The 22,242-nt window shown below is 41.7% G+C and overlaps 1 protein-coding gene across 1 annotated transcript in view; it reads left to right on the top strand.

Moving 5' to 3' along the window:
• Positions 1–22,242, top strand: part of SLIT2 (slit homolog 2 (Drosophila)) — a 632,406-nt gene that overhangs the window by 467,918 nt on the left and 142,246 nt on the right. The window contains exons 17-21 of the mRNA XM_006884512.1: positions 7,544–7,618; positions 9,093–9,236; positions 12,728–12,871; positions 15,060–15,226; positions 19,099–19,231. Of these exons, the coding sequence (XP_006884574.1) occupies positions 7,544–7,618; positions 9,093–9,236; positions 12,728–12,871; positions 15,060–15,226; positions 19,099–19,231 (663 nt within the window). The remainder of the gene's footprint in view (positions 1–7,543; positions 7,619–9,092; positions 9,237–12,727; positions 12,872–15,059; positions 15,227–19,098; positions 19,232–22,242) is intronic.

The following is a 22,242-nucleotide window of genomic DNA, read 5'->3' as shown; positions in this document are numbered from 1 at the left end:
TCCTTTTTCCTCCATTATTAATTCTATTTCATTAACTCACAAGTCAGATTCATTAATGATCAAATAGTGAAGTCAAGGTATGATGTTGTCAGAACAGATAAAGCTGAGAAGACAAGGAATGATAAGATTTATTTCTCTAACCCTAACACAGGGCCTGTCCCATAGTAGGTACTAAAACATGTGGTTTTTTTAATCAGCTCTGGTGGCCTAGAGGTAAGAAACTGCATTGCAATCCAAAAGGCACTCAGTTTGAATCCACCAGCTGCTCTGTGGGGAGATGGATGGACAGTCTCCTCCAGGGTGATTACAGCCTCTGAAATCCCACAGGAGGTTCAGCTATGAGTCGGTTCTGACTTTAAAAAAAGGCACACAGCAACAATAGTATATATGCATCTAGAAGGTTTGCCTTGACTGACTTTATTTAGAAAAGAAAAGCCTTTAATGTTAATGTTCTCCAAATCCAAGTGCGACCTTCCCATTTCAAGAACATATTAGCAGTGTTTCTGTGAACACCATCTGGCGTTTGTCTCTTGGTGCTTTGCAGAAGAGGCTGCCTTTTTAACACACGCAGAATCCTTTTGGTCTTCCGCTTGAGGATAGCCCTTTAAAGGCAAGGATTGTGTTTCATAGTTTACCTGACTGCCTATACAATCTTGACTTTTATGTAATGAATTTTAAGTTATTTGAGTGAACACGAATAGTGCTAGGTCTTTTGGAGAAACTCCTGATTAGTTAAAGGGCAGGCTCTTTTCCTCGTATTAAATCGTGATGTTATGTCATCCCTCCAGGATGTCTAAAAATGCAAGGAGTCCAGGTAGTCCATTACCATACGGTCTACTATGATTCAGGCGACCCTGTGAACCCCGTACATGGACTTTACCCCATCCTGTGTTATCCTTTTGATCTCTTATATATTTGAGCCCATTGTTACATTTACTCTGTCAAAGTGTCAACTTAGGACTTTCCTCTCTTTCTCAGACTTCCACTTTTCCCAGCATGAGGGTTTCTTCCAAAGCCCAGCCCCTCCTGACTTAACTACGTACACTGACTATTACTATCCAGGTCTCAAAGGAGCATCGTGGTTGTACTTCCTTGAAGATAGCCTTATTTGTTCTTTTGGCCATATGGGATATTCACTACTCTTTTCCAGTACGAGGATTTGATAGCATGAATTCTTCTTCTTCCATCTTTATTTATTGTCCAACCTTTAGATGCATAGGAAGCAAATGAAAAGACTGTGGCTTAGATTAGGTGCACCTTAGTATTTAGACGATATCATTGCTCTTGAGGGATACAAACAGAACTCATGCAATATTTTCCATCATGATTAACACCTTAAATAGGCTTATGTGTCAATAAAAAAGTAATATATATATTTGCACTCTGATTATGCAAAGGTTGTGCTGTTTATGAGCCTTCGAGTCACTTGCGACTCATAAAGACCATATGTACAACAGCTCTAAACCCTGCTCTATCTTGTGCCAATCTTAATGTCTCTGACACACCTACCAAAATTACCTCAGTCATTGAATCAATCCATCTCATCAAGGGCCTTCACCTCCTGCGCTGTCCCTCCACTCTCCCAAGCATAAAGTTCCTCTCCAAGGACTGATCCCTCCTTGCAGCATGTCCAGACTACGTCAGACGAAGCTTCAGAATCCTTGCCTCCAAGGAGCAGCCTGGTCTCACCCTCTCTAGGATAAACATGTTTGTTCTTCTAAGAATCCATAGTATATTCAATACTCTTCTCTAGCACCACAGTTCAAAGGTATCAATTTTCCTTATATCATCTCTAGTCATTGTCCAGCTTTCTGACACATAGCAAGTAATTGCAAGGACTGTGGCCTTGATCAGGTTCACCTTAGTCTCCAGACTAACATGTGTGAAGAATTTAAAAAATCTAGTGGCTTAGAGGTGAGACATTGTGCTGCCAGCCTAGGGCAGGAAGCTGAAATCTGCTCCATGGCAGAAGTTGGGCATTCTCCTCCTGCACAGTTTACTGTCTCTGAAAACTCAGTGCAGTGAGTGAGTTTTGAGTCATGGTCAAATATGAATTGGTTCCAACCTGAGGGGATAAAGCAATAGCAAAAACAACATACTAAAGACTCAGAAAATATCCCCCAAGTATATATTTGATAAAGGATGTGGAGCCCAAATACATAAAGAATTATCTCATCTTAACAATAAAGGGTCCATTATCAATTAAAAATGACCCAATTATTCCAGTGGATAGTTCTCTGAAGAAGATGTAAACAGATGAATAGATACACAACAGACTTAATCACTAGGGAAAAACAAATCAAAATTGCAGTGAGGCACTTCTTCATCCATACTTGGAATGATCCTTTAAAAGGAGAAAAGGAGAGAGCGCCAAGTATTAGCAATAATTGTACCAAAAAAACCCCCTTTCATATACTGCTGAGCTGTTGTTGTTGTTGTTGTTGTATGTGCTGTCAAGTCACCTGCAACTCATAGCGACTCTATGTACAACAGCCTTAAACCCTACTCTGTCCTGTCCCAATCCCACTATCTCTGACACACCCGCCCTGATTACCCCAGTCACTGAATCAATCCACCTCATAGAGGGTCTTCCCCTCCTGCACTGTCCCTCTACCCTCCCAAGCATGACGTCCTTCTCCAAGGTCCGGTCCCTCCTTACAACATGCACAAAGTATGTCAGACAAAGCCTCAGAATCCTTACCTCCAAGAAGCAGACTGGTTTAACCCTCACAAGGATGAATCTGTTTGTTTCCTTATCAGTCCATGGTACATTGAACACTCTCTCCAACACCACAGCTCAAAGGCATCAATTCTCCTTCTATCCTCCCTAGTCATTGTCCAGCTCTCCGATTATATAGCAAGTGATTGCAAAGACCATGGCCTGTATCAGATGTGCCTTAGTCTCCATAGTGACACTATTGCTCTTCAGTACTTTGGAGAGGTCCCTAACAGCAGACTTTCCCATGGCAATACGCCTTTTAATTTCCTGGCTAGTGGTGCCAAGAGTGTTGACTGTGGAGCAAAGCAATCTAAAGCTGTGAACAATCTCAGTCTCTTCACCATCCATCCTGATGCTGCCAATTGGCTCAGTGGTGAGAATCTTTGTCTTCTTGATATTGAGCCGCAATCCATATTGAAAGCTGCAGTCCTTGACCTTCTGTAGCAAGTGCTTCAGGTCCTCCTTAGTTTCAGCAAGCGGGGTTGTGTCATCTGCATGACACAGATTGTTGATGAATCTTCCGCCAATCCTGATGCCACACTTCTCCTCATACAACCCAGCCTCTTGGATAATCTGTTCTACATATAGATTGAAAAAGTAGAGTGAAAAAAATGTACATTTGTTTTGTGAAACTATTTGATAATGTTCCTCCAAAATTTGAGCATGGAGTCATCATCCCTCCCTCATTCATTCACATTTTGCTGTCAAGTCATAACTGACTCATAGCTGTAAATCAAATGGTTCTCAAGTTTCTCATGCAGAGCTGCTGGTCAGTTCCCAACTCACACCCCAGTGAAGTAGCACCTTAGGGTTCAGAAGTGTGACTTCCTCTGAACTGAACCACCAGTACTGCCTGGAGTTATCTTCTTGTATAACAATTGTATTTTTCTGTGCTGTAAATACATGCAATGGAGCATTGTTGCTGTTTGTTGTTAAGTGCGATTGAGTCACCTGTGACTGATAGCAACCCTGTGTACAGCAGTTCTGAACCCTGCCCTGTCCTAAGCCAGTCTCACTAATTCTGACACATCAACTCCCATTGTCCCAGTTACTGTATCAATCCATTTTATATGGTGTCTTCCTCTCCTGCATTGTCCCTCCACCCTTCCAAGCATGATGTCCCTCTCTAAAGACCGGTCTCTCTTGGCCATGTGCCCAAAGTATGTGAGATGGAGCTTCAAAATCCTATCCTCCAAGGAGAGACTTGATTCCACTCTCTCCAAGACAGTCCTATTGGTTTTCTTGGTGGCCAGTGGTATGTTTAAGACTCTTATCCAGCGCCACAAGTAGAAGGCATTGATTCTTCTTCTATTAACTTTAGTCACTGTCCAGCTCTCTAATGTATAGCAAGTAATTGCAAAGACCATGGCCTGGATTAGGTGCACTTTCGTCTTTAGACTGACATTGTTACTTTTCCATACTCTGGAGAGGTCTCTGACAGCAGATTTTCCCAACGGACTTCATCTTTTGATTTATTGACTGCTGGTGTTAAGTAAGAGTATTTATTGTAGAGCCGAGCAAGCTGTAATTGTTAACAATCTCAATCTCTTCTCCCTCTATCATGATGCTGACAATTTGCCCAGTGGTTAGAATCTTTGTCTTCTTGATATTGAAGACTGCAGTCCTTGACCTTCTGCAGCAAGTGCTTCACGTCTTCTTCAGTTTCAGCAAGCAAGGTTGTGTCATCTACAATAAAGCACTCACGTCCTGATGTGTGCTGAGCCTTGGAAATATTTCACAAAGAGGAAGAAGCCAGAGACAGAGCTCTTCATTTTGTGTGGTTCTATGTATGGAACATGTTCAAGTCAATAGCCAAATTCTTGAGACAGAATGTAGATTATTAACTGCCTAAAATTGGTGGACAGAGGAAGAACAAACTAAGAATGACTTCTAAAGATATATTGATTCTTCTGAGAATGCTGAAAATTATTTAGAATTAGATAATGGTGGGACTAGTACAATTGTTTTTAATATGACAAGTCGCATGGAATTTTACATATTAATTAGTTTCAGTGGTATGAAACATAACATATATGAATGATTAAAAATTAAATTTAATAAGTAAGAATGAATCTGTTTAGAGGCAATAAAAGATATTTGAAAATATTTCTTATTTCTAAATAAACATTTATAATATTTCTAAATAAGAATTCAAAGAGTCTATCTATCTATCTATCTATTTTGACTATATGTGTTTTGAGGAGCTCTAGGACCAGTCCTTGGAAAGGGACATCATGTTTGGGCGGGTGGAGGGACAGCAAAAGAGAGGAAGACCCTCAATGAGATGGATTGATTCAGTAACTGGGGTAATAGGGTTAGGTGTGTCAGAGACAATAAGATTGGCACAGGATAGAGCAGGGCTTAGGGCTGCTGTACATAGGGTCACTATGAGTTGCAGGGAGCTCGACAGCGCATAACAACAATAGTGGCATATATTATAGCAAATTATAGCTGACATTGAAAAGAATGAGAATCCCAGAACACTTAGTTGTGCTCATGCAAGGCCTATACCTAGATTAAGAGACACAGCTGTATGAACAGAGCAAGAGACTACTGTGTGGTTTAAAATTAAGAACAGTGTGTATCAAGGTCGTATCCTCTCTCCACACCTATTAAATCAATATGGTGAGGGAATTCTATGAGAAACTGGACTCTATGGAAAAGAATGTGGCATCAAGAGTGGAGAAGACTAATCAGTAACTTGCGTTATGCAGATGACACAGTCATGTTTGTTGAAAGTAGGATGACTTGAAGCATTTGCTGCAGAAGATCAAAGAATCCGGCCTTCAATATGAATTGAAGCCCAATATCAAGGAAACACAAATTCTCACCACTGGACCTAAGGCAAAATCATGATAGATAAAGAGTGAACCTGTCAACATCGATGTTGTTGTTGTTATGTGCCGTCAAGCCGCTTGCGACTCATAGCGACCCTATGTACAACAGCCCTAAACTCGGCTCTGTTCTGTGCCAATCGCACTGTCTCCGACACTCCCATCCCAATTATCCCAGTCACGGAATCAATCCACCTCATAGAGGGCCTTCCCCTCCTGCGCCGTCCCTCCGCCCTCCCAAACATGATGTCTCTCTTCAAGGACCGGTCTCTCCTCACAACATGTCCAAAGTATGTTAGACGGAGCCTCAGAATCCTTGCCTCCAAGGAGCCACCCGGTTTAACCCTTTCCAGGACGAATCTGTTTGTTTTCCTAGCAGTCCATGGTATTCTCAATACTCTTCTCCAGCACCACAGCTCAAAGGCATCAATTCTCCTTCTATCCTCCTTGGTCATTGTCCAACTCTCTGATGCATAACAAGTGATTGCAAAGACCATGACCTGTATCAAACGCACCTTAGTCTCCAGAGAGACACCATTGCTCTTCAGTACCCTGGAGAGGTCCCTAACAGCAGACTTTCCCATGGCAATGCGCCTTTTATTTTCCTGGCTGCTGGTGCCAAGACTGTTGACTGTGAAGCCAAGCAAACTAAAGCTGTGTACAATCTCAATCTCTTCACCATCCATCCTGATGCTGCCAATTGGTCCAGTGGTGAGAATCTTTGTCTTCTTGACATTGAGCCCCAATCCATATTGGAGGCTGCAGTCCTTGACCCTCTGCAGCAGGCGCTTCAGGTCCTCTTTAGTTTCAGCAAGCAGGGTTGTGTCATCTGCATAACGCAGATTGTTGATAAATCATCCACCAATCTTGACCCCACATTTCTCCTCATAGAGCCCAGCCTCCCGGATAATCTGTAATGCATATAGGTTGAAAAGGTATGGAGATAGGATGCATCCCTGGCATACGCCCTTCCCAATTTTGAACCATGCATTGTTCCCTTGCTCTGTTCTGATGTCAACATCGATAGGTAGCGAAAAGAGTGAACCTGTGAACATCTTCCTACTTAGATCCACAATAAACACCCTTGGTACCAGCAGTCAGGAGATGTAATGCATTGGGAAAGTCTGCCATCAGGGACCTTTCCAAATTATTGAGAAATGGAGATGTCAGTTTGAGGAGTAAGTTGTGCCTGATTCAGACCATGTTCTTTTCCAACACTTGCTATGCGTCTAAGAGCTGGACAATGAATACGAATGACAGGGGAATTGGCACCTTTAATGCATGGTGTTGGAGAATAGTACTGACTAGCTCATGGACTGCCAAGAGAACAAACAGATAGGTGTCCTTGAGAAGGTGCTAAGATGCTTCTTGGACCAGGGTCCTCTCACATACTTTGGGCATATTGATAGAAGAGGCTACTCTTTGAAGAAATCCATTATACTTGGACAAGAAGGGTCGATGAGAGAGAAGACCTTCAGCCAGTTGAATTGATACTGACATCAGCGGTGATTCCAAAATATGTCAGAGATTGTGAGGCTGGCACAGGGTCAGATAGGGTGCAGATTTCTTGTTCAGAGGATTGCTACTCGATGATACATAACAGTCAGCAACAGTGGCATGTGAACTCCATAGGAAGTTGTGCAGCTAACCCAGAGACTGCTCACCTCTCTCCTGGTTCAAATCCACCAGGCGCTCTGGGAGAGGAAATGGAAATCTGCAGTTTATAGCCTTGGAAGACCAAGGGAGGGTCAGCTATGAGTTGGTTCCTACTCTGTGGCAATGAATTGAGTTAGCAGGTGTTTAATACCTATTCTTTTGATCGTTAAAATGTGAGAGAAAAAAGGGGAGATGAGTAGTTTCCACCATCTTCCATTATATGCACAGTATCTTTTAAGAAAATGGTTAAATAATGTAAGGTGGGCAAAAAGAATCTCTTCTTAAATTATAATAAAGGAAAATTTTGTCTTGCTTCTCTCCCTTTCTCCCCCAGGCGTCTCAATAATAATGAATTCACTGTGTTGAAAGCCACTGGAATCTTTAAGAAACTCCCTCAATTGCGTAAAATGTAAGCTGTGCATTTATGATCCTTCCCTTTGTTTCATTTCACTCTTTAACTTAGAGTTTGACTCAAGTTTCTTTTAGAAAAAATTGGAAAGTATTTAAAAACCTAGTAAACATCACAATCAGTGACTTCCGGTGTCATGAATTTAGAGAGAAGTTTGCTAAAGGCCCTTGTGTGAATTGTATGAGTTGAAATGAGTCAGCCACCTTTTCCAGAGCGGGGCACCAGCCTCTCGCTGTAACTCAGACAGCTGGCCTGTCATGTGGCCCAGCAGGAAAGCAGCATTCTCAGCACATCAGAAATGGGCTCCCTAATGTTTCCTAACTTCCTTTACTATTCCCTAAACCATGCTGCTATTTCTCTTTGAGCACATTCATGTCAACTCTTTGACTTTTTTGCTTCATTAAACTTTCATTAGAAAATATGTTGAAAATTAATGATTGGGAAGCTGGCTGGCCTGCACTCATCTGTGTGGAAACATGTCCACAGCTCATACTCTCAAATAAGTTGTGACGCTCAGCAGTTTTCAGAACTCTTAGTGCTTTTCCTTCTTAAGGACCAGAGAGGGAGGGGTGAGGGAGGTCAGTGGGGCAGCGAATGGAGTCCCTACAACAGTAAGAAGGAAGGAATCATCTATATGAAGAGTATTCATATATGTAACTTGGACTATTGTCACATACACTACCAATGGTGAAGAGAATGCACTTAACATTTTGAGGTTTTTATTGTTTTAAATATTCCTCTTTTCCCCTAATATTAACTGTAATTTAGGGGTCCCAGGATTGTTAAAAAAAATGGCTAGCACACTTGGTGGCTAACTAAAAGGTTGGTGATTCAAATCCACCCTGAGATTCTTTACCCGTAATGCCTAGTTATTTACTACTGAAAAAACAAGTCATTGTAAATAGTAGACTGAGAAGCTACCTACCTAACATGAGGTGAGCATGAATCAGACTTAAGATCAGCTGATTCTAGCTGTGATTTCTTTTAAACTACACACAGTCTTTCAAGTCGATAGGTATTTCTTGGACAGCTCCTATGTGAATTCTTCGTGAAGAATAAAAGTAATACAGATCAAGGACCCAGTTTTTACTGTCAATCCTGTTCTTGGCATGAATGGTGAGGTAAAGGGACTTGAGCTTTGTAGCACAGGAAACACTGACCACTTGATTGGATGGTTGAATATATGTTTCCATGAATATAAGCTGAAATTGAGCCCATACTAGGAATAGTTCATACTTAAGAGAACCCTATTTCCCTTTGAAGTTGACTGAGCATTTTTTACCACAAATGAAAGAGTATTAGTATCTTTGTTTTGCTGAAGTGGGGGCGCTGTTGTCTGTTTCCCTTGCAGCTGGGGAAGGTTCGATTAAGGAGAATATGATCAAACCTCAGACAGCTTAATTGTTTTGATCCCTTCATTGTTGGAAAAGAATTATTTCAAAGTCTTTGGCTCCATCTTTTTTTTTTAATTTAGAAACTTTAGCAACAATAAGATCACAGACATTGAAGAGGGAGTGTTTGAAGGAGCATCTGGAGTCAATGAAGTACTTCTTACAAGTAATCGTTTGGAAAATATCCGGCATAAGATGTTCAAAGGATTGGAAAGCCTCAAAACTTTGTAAGTATTTTGCTGCACTGATATTCCTCTATGGGTATTAATTGATTGGTCATTAATTGAGTCACTTGGGGCTACTGTATACTATACAAGAAAATGTGACTTGAAAGGGCAATCACTGTCTCCCAGTTTCAGATGCTAGAACTCTAACATAGAGCATCAGCAGGGAAATGCACTCTCTGTCTACTGGAGGGCAAGACTCTTCCTCATTCCTTCCAACTTCAAGAAACTCCCAGGAATTCCCTGAAGGTCATGTGCCTGTAGATACTTCTTCACATGACTGTCTGCCCTCTGTGTGTGTCTCTGCTTGCCTTCCGTTACAAGAACATAAATTAGATAATATTAAGTCACAACCTAAGAAGTTCTGCTGGCATAGTACATAGTGTGTGGCTTTGCTAACCAGAAAGTTTGCAGTTCAAATCCACCAGCTGCTACAGAAAAGAAAGACAGGCAGCCTCCTCCCGTTAAGATTAATAGCCTTGGAAACCCAGTGGGAGTGGGGAGTCACTAGGCATCAAAATTGACTTGACAGCTGTGGTTGCTACAAGACTTGGCCTCTGCTGGTGTCCCTTCATGTTAACTGAGGAGATAGCATCTTCAATTGCCCTATCTTATTAAAAACAGAAAATAGTTGGTTTTTAGATACACGGAGTTGTTGTTGTTGTTGTTCTTATGTGCCGTTGAGTTGCTTGCGACTCATAGTGACCCTATGTACAACAGCCCTAAATTCTGCTCTGTCCTGTGCCAATTGCACTGTCTCTGATACTCCCATCCCGATTATCCCAGTCACTGAATCAATCCACCTCATAGAGGGCCTTCCCCTCCTGTGCCGTCCCTCCACCCTCCCCAGCATGATGTCCCTCTTCAAGGACCGGTCTCTCTTCACAACATGTCCAAAGTTAGAGGGAGCCTCAGAATCCTTGCCTCCAAGGAGTCACCCAGTTTAACCCTTTCCAGGACAAATCTGTTTGTTTTCCCTGCAGTCCATGGTATTCTCAATACTCTTCTCCAGCACCACAGCTCAAAGGCATCAATTCTCCTTCTATCCTCAGAGTTAGGGCTTCAATATATCATTTGGAGGACATAATTCAATCCATGACAGTTGTCATAATCAAAGAAGATGTTGGAAAGTGGATAACATTTTTCTCTCTTTCCCCCCTCTCTTTTATACATATATATGCAGACACGAACACATGCACACACACACAAACCAACACTCACACACAACCAATAGAGTTTGTGTGAAAGCCACAGTCTGTGAATCCAGTACTCATGTGTGTTACACATGAGCAAAGGTTATCTCCTGACAACCAACACAAGAACTTACCTTCTCACTTCTCACCGAAAGAGATTGCCCTTGCTTCAATCCCTACTTTTCAGTTAGAACTGGCTCATGAGCTGACCTTCCAGTGGGTTTTCAAGGCTGTATTTCACACTGGAGGAGATTGTCCATCATTCTGCCTCCGAGCTGCTGGTGGATTTGAACCACCAGAGAAGGGTCACCTCTGAGTTAGAAGCATAACACCCTTAAGACTATGCCATCGGAAAGACCTGAATTCTCTGTTCTGACACAGACTGAGGAGTTAACTTCTCTTCTTTCTCTCAGAGGTGTTAGAAGGAGGCCCCCAGTGTCTGCCTTCTGTCCCAGTGAGAGCCCTCCCTTCCCCCCCCCCCCCCCCCCCCCCCCCCCCCCCCCCCCCCCCCCCCCCCGGGGACTCTGAATCCCTTGACATCACAGGCAGCATTGGGTGCATGCAGCTGCTTGTTGATTTTTCTGGCAACCTCTCCAAACCAGCTCCGATACAATTAAGACCAAGTGATTGGTTGAGAAAGGATAATGCTGGTGAGAATCATTTCCTCCTGGGCATTTTCTTCCCAACAGAAAATGATAGCTTGATAAGGAAGGCAACTTCCTTCCTTCTTTTCTGTGGCACAGTAGAATGCAGAAGTTGGTATTTCGGACTTGGATTTGTTCAGGTCTGCCAAGCCGACTGTTACCCATAGCTGCCCTGTGGACAGCAGATGGAGGCTGTTCACTGTCTGTCTGTCCTCTCTACCTCCACCACCCTCATTGCTGCAGTCTCCAGGCCAGTCCCTCTCCTCCAGGGTCTTCCTCTCTTTCTCTGACTCTTTGTTTTTCCAATCATCCTGTTTAAAGAGGAATCAAAAATGTTGGGGGAGGGGAATCCCACTTGATTTTTTACTTCCTGTGGCCACTCAGCTCTCTAAGAGGTAGAATGATACATGGTCACATATAGGAAGGGCTCAAATATGCCAACTATAGTCAGAGTGGCTCAGGACCAGGAAGCATTTAATTCTGTTTTATACAGAGTTACTGGGCAGTAGGGCCAGCTCGACAGTACCTAGCAGCAGCTAGGACTCTTCCCTAAGCACTTTAATCTTCTCTTTGAAGTGATCAGATAAAAGGCATCCAAGCATTTGGGAAAATAAATGAGCTAGTTAACCCATCTGAATGAGAGTGAAAACAACCATTCATCTCTAAGGGTACTCTGGTGGCCCAATGGTAAGGAGCTGCACTGCCACTCCAAAAGTATGCAGTTTGAATCCACCAGTTGCTATGGAGGAGAAATGTGGGCAAACCTTCAGGAGGTGATTTCCTGTCTCTGAAAAGCCCACTGGAGGGTCAGCTCCAGGCCCCTTCTGACTCAAAAGCCCACACAACAATAAAATGATCTCTATGTGGGATTCTTATCAGCTTTTCTCTCCTTTTCTTAAAAAGAAATAAAAAGCACATAAGGAGTTTATCTAAGAGTTAAAAGCTGAACCGAGACCTTAGCAGTGATGTGGAAATGATGACAAAATTAATGCCTTAAGGTGGATAACTAGCAGAGAGAGAATTTCTTCAAGATAAACTTAAGAGTGTGTCAGCTTCACTGGGCACAACCAAAAAGTACCATGATTGCTTTTATTTCTAATCTAAACTTGACACTTCAGAGATGTCTTATAAATAAAATCATTCCTGCTGGCTTTGTGATGACCAGGCAGGTTGGGTTATATAATCCATAGCAGACATTGACCCAGCATGTGAGTCCCGGGGATATTCTCGGTTCTTCAGATGGACTGCCATTCAGTCTCCCATTTCTGTCCAACCTCCAATGTAAATGCTATCTTGAGGACACAGATCACCAGTTTCAAGGAATCAGAGATCCAGAAGTGAATAGAGACAGTATTTAACCAGGCAGGCTTAATGATAGCACCAAAGGTATACGGTCCCGTGCGCTCAGGTCAGATTCTAGTTCCAGGTTCCTTTTGCCTTCAGTCAATGAGCTTAGTCACTGGCGGCTTGAAGCAGTTGATTCTTGCAAGGGGATTTTCAGGACATATCCACAGCAATTCCTGATGGCAGGAGGAGTATCAGGAAATAGGAGTGAATGCCACACATTTGCAATGAGAGATTATGTTGGTCGTCACATTGGCAAAATGTATTGCCTGCTATTTTCTCTCCATAACAGTGTCCCTCTTTCTTCCCTCAGGATGTTGAGAAGTAATCACATAAGCTGTGTGGGGAATGACAGTTTCATAGGACTGAGCTCCGTGCGTTTGCTTTCTCTGTACGATAATCAAATTACGACCGTGGCCCCGGGAGCATTTGATTCTCTCCATTCTTTATCTACGCTGTAAGTAGGAAAAACAGTCTTTACTTTACTCTTCCTTGAACCAATGTTGGATACTTAGTATGTCTATTAATAACATTCTCTTGCCTTATTGAGCATTTCATAAAAATGTGATCAAGGATTTAGGGTGCGGAAAACAAAAGGATAAATTTATCCATGTTAAACTCATTGTATCTACTCAGAGATGAAAATTATCTGAAAAATAAAAACCCCAACCCATTTATCCACTCTCATTGATGAAATGTTTAATGAGAAATGATGCCATTTTCCAATCTGTTCTGTTTTATAATAATGTGGCCTAATAACATGCCTTAAACTCTAAATTTTCACGCTTTTATAACTTGATTGTGCTTCAGAAAATAAATAAATGTGCTGGATCCATCCCCAGTCTATTCAGATTGGAGTATGTTTAGTATTAAATATTACAAAATAGTTGATAGGGTTACAGTCCACAAGCTGTGTTTAGAAGGGCTGTTCATTGTGACAAGAGGCTCATTCCCTTGGCCAGAGCAACGAGAAAACCTGCTTACCAAAAGGTATTTGCTATGATTCTCAGAAGATAATTGAAGCAATAAGTGGAGCCTGTTTATTGACTCATTCATTGCCATCAAGTCAGATCCAGCTCTCAGTTGACCCTCCACTGGACATCCACAGCTTTGTACATTGCAAAAGAAGAGTTTGCACATCCTTCTCCCAACAAACCACTGGTGGGTTTGAACAGCCCGAGGGGTTAATAGTGCAACTTCCTACAAACTGTGCTCCCAGAGTTGGGGGATTCTGTTTCTGTGGTGAAAGCATACTTGTAGACAGCTGTCTTCACTGACCTGGGGTCAGTTCTGACCCAGAGTGTCCCTCTAAGATACCGTGGAGCTGCCCAAAGTGTTCCTAGGAATGTAAATCTTACAGAAGCAGATGGCTTCATGTTTTAGGTGCCAGCCAAATAGCTTAGCCAGACTAGTGCCAGAGCTCCTTAGCGGCCAGTACAGGTTTGTTTTTGTTTGTTTTTGTTTTTGTTTTTGTTTTTTAAAGTGCTTTCAGCTCTGTGGATAGAACTCAGAAATGTCGGAAAATATTTTTAAATATTCCAGAAAGTATATTTTTGGCCTGTTGTAGAACAATATCTAGGTACCCTACCAGCTGTCATTGAGCCAGTTCCAGTTCATATCGACCCCTTCCTAAGTCTCGAAGGCTACAAATCTTTGCAGGAGGAGACTGTCAATCTTCCAATGAGTGGCCATTGAATAGAACCCCTGTCCTAATTAATAATGGTTAGCAATCTAAAATGTTACGTATGTACCACCAATGCTCTATCTAGTTTTAAGTTATTCCTTTTATCACTGATTTCCTGAACACAGTAACATCTAAATCTGCTTCATGGAATCAGTGGTAATGAATAAAAATAGTTGAAAAAGGGGAAAGAAAAGCAAAAAACATCACAAAACAAGTATGTGTAGCCTAGCTCCAGTGACTGCAGGGACCACTTGAAGCAAGCATCCATCAATAAAGTACTTAATCCTCTCTCCACATAAAATGTGACACTTTACATCTAGTGACTAATTTGTGCATATTAAAGATGGCATGTTTATAAATAATGGAATAGTCAATAGGTTGGTGCTGAAGTGGTAAGAAGCCATGAGTATTGAGAGTTGGAGAAGTCAATTCATTTTTATAATGGGCATTTAATCAACTCGGCTGTCAGTTTAGATGGGAAACCTATTCTCTGGAGCATATAAGAGATGGGAATCTGACGATGACAAATTAATGAAATAGCTGTTGTCAGGTTAAGCTCAATAATGTAAGGTAATCAGCCTTCATCTTTATATTAAATTACGGCATTATCAATGTGAGGAAGTTTGACAGGCAGTCAGATCTCTGACAAGTTTAAATTATTTCCAAATGAGATATACATCAGGATACACCACAGAAAGCCTAAATGTCTGCCTTCACTTTATTATTTTTGTATGAAATTAGTTTCATTTTCTTACATGAAAGAATTATTGTTATTGTCTAAGGCCCAAATATTAACATGTTAGCTCAAGAAAATTCAGGTCATGTGTTGTGTGTGATAAGATGTGAATAGTGGATGGGAATGAAAGAAAAGTATGAAAAATAGTATGAAAAAAATGAACATGGGAGTTTGAGATTAAGAAATTGTAAGTTTAACACTGTTCTGTTTGCTTGTGGCCCTTAGAAACCTCTTATCCAATCCTTTTAACTGCAACTGCTACCTGGCATGGTTGGGGGAGTGGCTTAGGAAGAAAAGAATTGTAACAGGAAATCCTAGATGTCAGAAACCATACTTCCTAAAAGAAATCCCCATCCAGGATGTGGCCATTCAAGACTTCACTTGTGATGATGGTAAGGAAAATCTTACGCAGATTTAGTCAGCGGGGGGGAAAGGGGTGAAACAATGATGCTGATACTGTGTGCCAACGTAGGGCAAATCATCATTCCTTTCAGCAAGTCCTTGTCAACGATATTGCTTAAAATTGGGTTCTGGTTTTTACAGTTTGTGTGAGCTTGGGTTTTGTTGTTTGTTTGTTTCTTTGTTTTTAATAGCAAGCCCCTGACTTTTTCAGAAGACACCTCCACATTTGACCCTGCTTGATTGACATCTCTGAATAGTTTAGACGTTTTGGGTTTTTTGTGGTTTTTTGTTTGGTGTGGTTTTTTGTTGTTTTTTTATTCCAATTTCCTGTAGGAAATGAATTGACACAGGGACTGCACCAGTGTGCTCCCTGTGTCAGAGATTGTGAGGGAGGCGCAAGACAGAGCAAGGCTTCAGCCTGTTGTTATTATTGAATATATTTTGGTGGCTGTTGTTGGTACTTGCTGTCACATCAGCCCCAGGTTCATGCACGAGGGGATAGAATGTGCTTCCTCCTTTGCCCTTCCTGTGAAAAGTTAGGTACTAGACTATTATTATTGTTAGTTATAATATACTATATTAGTATAATTATTGTTGTTTGTTGTTGATTGTCGTCAAGTACAGCTCATAGCGACTCTATGAACAAAAGACCTAATGCCTTTCCATAACTATCGTCATTTCTCCAAGTTCATAGAGTTTCCAGAGGCATGTGGTTTAGGAAGTGGGTGCCACTCCTGCTTCCTGCTTCCAAACCTGTTTTACAACTGGGAGCTCCACCAAACACTGTCTACAATGGAAAACATCATGGTATTTGATACCCCAGTGGCACAAGGTTCAACATCACAGCAAACCCAGGTTATCTCATACAGCACTTGACTTAGAGTGATGTACAAAAAGTGGAAGAGTGTTCCTTCAGATATAACAGCACTAGTCTCATTTACTGGTGGTTAAGGGTCATCAAGTTGAATATGAATCGGAGTAAGCTTTGCATGAAAGACCTGAACTCTGTTCTATAACTAACATAATCTCTGGACATTTATAGAGTTTAGAGAGCTTGTAGAGTTGCCAGAAGCATCTAGTTTAGGAAGTTGATGTCACTCCTGCTTCCCAGCATGAATCAATCAGGATACTCATCCAAACACTGTACATAATGGGTAACCATCATGGTATTTGACACGATTATGGAACAGTATTCAGCATCATAGCAACTCCAAGTTATTTAGTACAGATTATTATTTATTATATATAAGATTTATTTATCTATTTATCATCATTATTATTATTGTTAATAATAATAATAATAATAGGTATTAGATCCTTAGGGTATCTTTAGGCTCAGTTATGGAAATGGATATGCAAACCTTTGGGACCAATGTCCTAGGATACAAGCTTCCCTCAACTTAGCCCCATAGCAAATACAAGAGGAATTTCCCCAACAGACAATACCCTTGACACACAAATGGGGCAGTGGCTGCATTTTAGGGATTTGCTTGAAATGCACCCTGGTCTCCACCATAATCAGTCTCACTGCCTTCAAATTGGTTGTAATACATAGAAACTCTTGTTTGGGTTTCCAAGGCTGTCATTGAAACAGGAGGTGGACTTTATGTGCTGTAGAGTCGTAACTGACATGTAGCTAAGCCTCCAATGGGTTTTCAGAGGCAGTAAATCACATGGGAGGAGATTCCTCATCCTTCTCATGTGGAGCAACTGGTGGATTCAAACTGTGGGACTTTGGAAGTTCAGCACAGCTTCTTCACCCCTAGGCCACCAGAGCTACTAGTTCTTCCTGGGAAGCTCTAATGGATTTGAACTGCCAGAAACAGACAAAGAAGGCAGGACTTCTGCCACTGAACCATTGGTGGTGGTGGTGGTGGTGGTGTGCATGATCAAATCAGAACTGACCTATAGTTGACCAGCCAGCGAGTTTTCAGTCAATAGTTTTCACTTTTTAAAAAAATTCATTTTAATGAAAACATACAGAGACCTTGGATTTCCATTCATTCATTGTTGCAGTTTTCTCCCTGCCCACCCCTCCCCCCTAGTTCACTCTTCTCTTTGAAAAGTAAAAGAAAAATTCTTTCATTGTTATAAACCCCTCCCCCCCAAGTTCACTCCACTATGCAGCCTTTGTTCTGGACTCCTGTCATGACAATAATAACTAGGGCTGTTGTACATAGGGTCGCTATGAGTCGCAGGTGACTCGACAGCACATAACAACAACAATAACAATATCCCTTTTAAGCAGTTCTATTCCTCATCTGTTTCAATGCAGTATACATAATTTATCCCCTCTTTTTCAGTCTCCCCCCAATCCCAATGTCAGTCCTGTTTTACAACAGTGACACTATGAAGTATTTGTCCTTTTGTGACTGAGATATCCCCCCCATATCACCACCACAGATCACCTGTAGCCTGCCATGCTGTGGTACATGTGGGCTGCTGGGATGCTTGAAGCTATGCTCTAGGCATTTCACGGACCAACAACATCAACCATGGTGGGCACATTTCGGTGGAGCTTCCACACTAAGACCAACCAGGAAGAAAGACCAAAATTAGCCAGTGAAAGAGTGTGGATGACAACCGAATCTGATATAGTTGATCTAGCTGGAAGGAGCGTCTCCTGGGTGGGAAGACATTCTAGACTGGCTATAACAATGTGCTCAGACAGTTCCAATGAGCTCCGCAGTGCAGGAGCCAGCCACGTGTTCTTTTACACATGAGGTAGCCGTTGACAGGTGCTATTGATCAGCCCTGACTCCCAGTAACTCTTGTGTACAGAAAAACAAAGTACTTGGCAGTCCCTCACTGTACACACAGTCTCTGTTGTGCTTCTTGTTGTTGTGTGCCATCAAGTCTGAACCAACCCCAAGCTGAACCTCAAGGGAGTTTTCAGAGAGAATTAATTACATGGGAGGAGATTGCCCATCTCTCTTCCACTGGAGAAGCAGCAGATGGTGGATTCGAACTGTGTGCCTTTGTGATTACAGCACAGGTCCTTACCAATAAGCTACCAGAGCTCCCCTCTGTTGTCCATTCATTGTTTCAGTCACTGTGTCGATCATCAGTCACCATAAGCTGAATGGGAACTAAGAATACCAGCTACTCCTCTAACAACAGTGTGTCCTCACATTTGATTCTCTCTCTTGCTTTGTAAGGAATGCAAGGCAGGTTTTACTATGATTTCCAGGCACTAGAGACATCAATTAAACCCTACAATTAAAATAGTTACCTCTTTTAGATATCTTCATGCCACCTTCCTTATAAGTTCACCTTAATTCCCTTTATTTAATTATCACATCTATTCTAATTAACAGTATCCTTTATGTTGTTTTGTTGTTGTCATTATTGTTGTTATTGTTGAATTGGTACCAACTCATAGCTGACCCTCCAGCAAGTTTTCTGAGGCATTATAAAACCACAGGAGGAATTGCCCATCTTTCTCCTTCTCCTGGGGAGTATCTGGTGGATTTGAACAGTATACCTTTGAGCTGGCCACACAATTCCTTACCACCAAGCCACCAGAGCTCTCTACGTATCATTTATACTTTTGTACAAAAAAATAATGCATCTTTTAATAAAATCATCAGACCTCAGTAAACAAAGCCAATAACTATGATTTCTGCGGTGGTAATACACCTTGTGAACTATTTACTGAAATTCCATTGTAAGCATTCATAAAGCAGTGCTGTGTAAAATGCACGCGGCAACTTGTGAATACTTAATGTAATGCCTTATGAATGCCTCTGTGACTAGGTGTCTCAGGACTCTCGTCTTTAAGTTTAATTAAAGGCATGGGATTCCTGCTCACCTCTTTGAGTTCACAGTCTCTGCTTTTCCTCCGTTTCCTTTGACAACTTAGGAAATGATGACAACAGCTGTCTCCCTCTCTCTGGCTGCCCCGTGGAGTGCACCTGCTTGGATTCCGTGGTCCGATGCAGCAACAAGGGCTTGAAGATGCTGCCAAAAGGCATTCCTCGGGACGTCACTGAGCTGTGAGTACAGGTGGTCCTGCATTTTCCTTAGCCATTACGTTTCACTCCCCACAGCCTTCGCATGGAATTCTCCTTAGAATGTTTTGAATAGGGTGGAGTCGGAATGACTCACAAGGATTCTGAACCTGCAAAGCCTTACAGACGAGTACTGTCTCATCCTTTTCCCGGTGGAGTTATTGGGTTCAAACCTTCAACCTTTAATTGTGTAGCCCAACCCTTAACTCACTGCGCCACCAAGTCTCCTACAAGTTTCCTTGTGTTACACATCAAGGAAAATGGAAATACAAGTAAAGACGTCTCTGGGGTCCCTCAAATGGACTTCTTTGAGATTTGTTAGGTCACGTGGGAGACTTAGGGAAAAATCAGAGGACAGTCAGATTCCGTACTGTGTAGAGCTTATCCAAGTTGCTCATTTGCAGTAAATACTAGTGTGACTGTAGGTAGCAGGAAATACTTTGCTTTTTGATGCATGGGGTCCCTGGTAGGCATAATCGTTACTCAAAAGATTGGTGGCTCGAATCTACCCTGATTCACCTCATAAAAATGCCGGACAGTCTGATTCTGAAAGAGTCTCACCTTGTAAACCTGAGGGACCATTGCTCTATGCTTAATACCCTTGAGGATGAGAGTAACTGGCTAAGATACGTGATCCCAAGCAGACTAGAAACAAACAAACTCTAAGAGACTCATATAATATATGTTAGACTCTTGGACATAGTCCATAATATTGAGATAAAGGAATAAAGTGGAACATCAGCTTATCTTCTGATTTATTCCATTCTTCTTACATACAGTGTGAGTGAGCAAGAGTAGTGAAGACAATGCTGAGGGTATAGGTATGCTGGCATTCTTGGGTCTGTAAGTTTTGGTTAAATAATAGTCATGATAATGGAAGAGACTGTTGTCAGGTGCCATTGTATTGAATACTGCTTATAATGACCCTATGGACAGTGGATCTGAACTACCCCACCCTTTTCTATCCTCACAATCTCTGACATACTCAAGCCCATTGCTACAGTCAATCCCTTTGGTTGAGATCTTCCTCTCCTTCACCTACTTTTCCAAGCACGGTGTCCATCTCCAAGGACTAACAACATGCCCAAAGTGTATGAGATGAAGCTTTGTCATCTCTGCCTCCAAGGAGCACTCTGGCTGCTCCTCCAAGATGTAGGTATCTGTTTGTCCTTTTGGAAGCTCGTGGGCCATTCAGCATTCTTCTCCAACACCACAGTTCAAAGACATCAATTCTTCCTCTGTCACTCTTATTCACTTTCCAGCTCTTAAATGACTAGCGAGTGACTGAAAAGATCATAGCCTCCATAGCTAGAGGACTAAAGGATCAAACATACTGTGATTCAAGTCTGTAAGGGCAATTTCTCTTTTAAATGCAAGGAGTATAGAGTCTTCCTCTACACCTCTGATATGTATTTATCTGCTGCAGTGATACATCCAATATATTGGTAAAAAGACCAGACATACTAAATACTCTAGACAGCATTTCCCAACACATATTCTGGGGAAAATTAGTTCTGCAGCATGATCTGTGAAAGAAGGACTTGGGAGAAGCTTTCTGTTGTATTGGGGAGCTCTGGTGGATTATGTAGCCAGCTGTACTTCTAACCCAAAGGCTGATAATCTCTAGTCATTCAAATCAACCAGTGTCTGCATCAGAAGAAGGTGAGCAATCTCCTCCCATTGCCATGTACACCCTTTGAGACCCAGTGTAGAGTCAGCTATGAGTTGGAAACAATTCAGTGACAATGAGGTTTTTTACTTTATTATTTCCTCATACAGCTTTTTAGTTTGCCTTAGAAGAATAGAGATACTAAGGAAATTGCAGAGGTGGGGGGAAAAAATACATGCACAAATGTGATTTCCCCAAAGTCTCAGAATTAGCTTTTGTATTACTTGCTAAGTGTTTTACATGACACTTATAAATGGCCCACAGGATGTAATTTGCAAACAGGATTCTAAAGATTTTTTGTTTAGACAAACGACATTGACTTCTGATAAATCATTCTCTGTCAGTAAATGGTGCACTGCAGAAGGGCTTAAATATTCAGGTTAGTTATCTGTGTTAATTTGTACACTCAGCCTCTATTCATTAGATGTCAATATCACACGTAGGCAGAGGCTGAGTTCATCCATTTCATAACTGCTTAAAGCAAAGACTCAGGGGTTCTCTATTTTCTATGAACTCTCTCCTCAGTCTGCTGTAGAGTGTACTATAGCATATTATACTGTAATTATCGATTAAATTTTCTCTACTAAACTGTCAGTGCTTTGAAAACAGAATTGTGCCTACTATTATTTTGTAGCATCAGCACTTGGAATTGTGTGCTTGGGTGGCCCTCAAAAAGTTTACCAAATGAATGAGTAAATAAAACCTGGCTTCTCAGTTTGTTTGATTATAATGATAACAGGGCCTGTGTAACAGTGTGTGTGTGTGTGTGTGTGTGTGTGTGTGTGTGTGTTATTGTGTTATTGTTCTTGTGGTTGTATACCATTAAGTCAGATCTGACATATAATAGCGGACTCTGCAGTGGGTTTTTCAGCAGCACTAAATCACACAGGAAGAAATTACCCATCTTTCTCCCACTGAGCTGCTGCTGAATGCAAACCACATACCTTTGCATTGGTATCTCAGTTCCTTACCACCAAATCATAGATAGATAGATAGATAGATAGATAGATAGATAGTAGGTCGACAGAGAGATATGATAGACAGATTGTTGTTGTTGATTGCTTTCTAGTCAAGCATGACTCATAGTGACCCTTTGAACAAAAGGCCTGAAGCCCACTCGAATTCACTAGCCAGAGTGTTCCTTGGAAGAAAAGCCTGCGGGGATTTGCCTCACAGATTTTGGTCACACTGCAGCCTTCAGTATGGACTAAGGCTCAACGTCAAGAAGACAAAGATTCTCGCCACTGGACCAATTGGCAGCGTCAGGATGGATGATGAAGAGATTGAGAGTGTTCAGAGCTTCAGTTTGCTTGGCTCCACAGTCAAC

This window comes from Elephantulus edwardii, unplaced genomic scaffold, assembly GCF_000299155.1.
Source record: "Elephantulus edwardii isolate Elephantulus edwardi_28Jun2011 unplaced genomic scaffold, EleEdw1.0 scaffold00035, whole genome shotgun sequence".
Classification (NCBI taxonomy): domain Eukaryota; kingdom Metazoa; phylum Chordata; class Mammalia; order Macroscelidea; family Macroscelididae; genus Elephantulus; species Elephantulus edwardii.
This window is presented reverse-complemented; position numbering and strand designations above follow the sequence as displayed.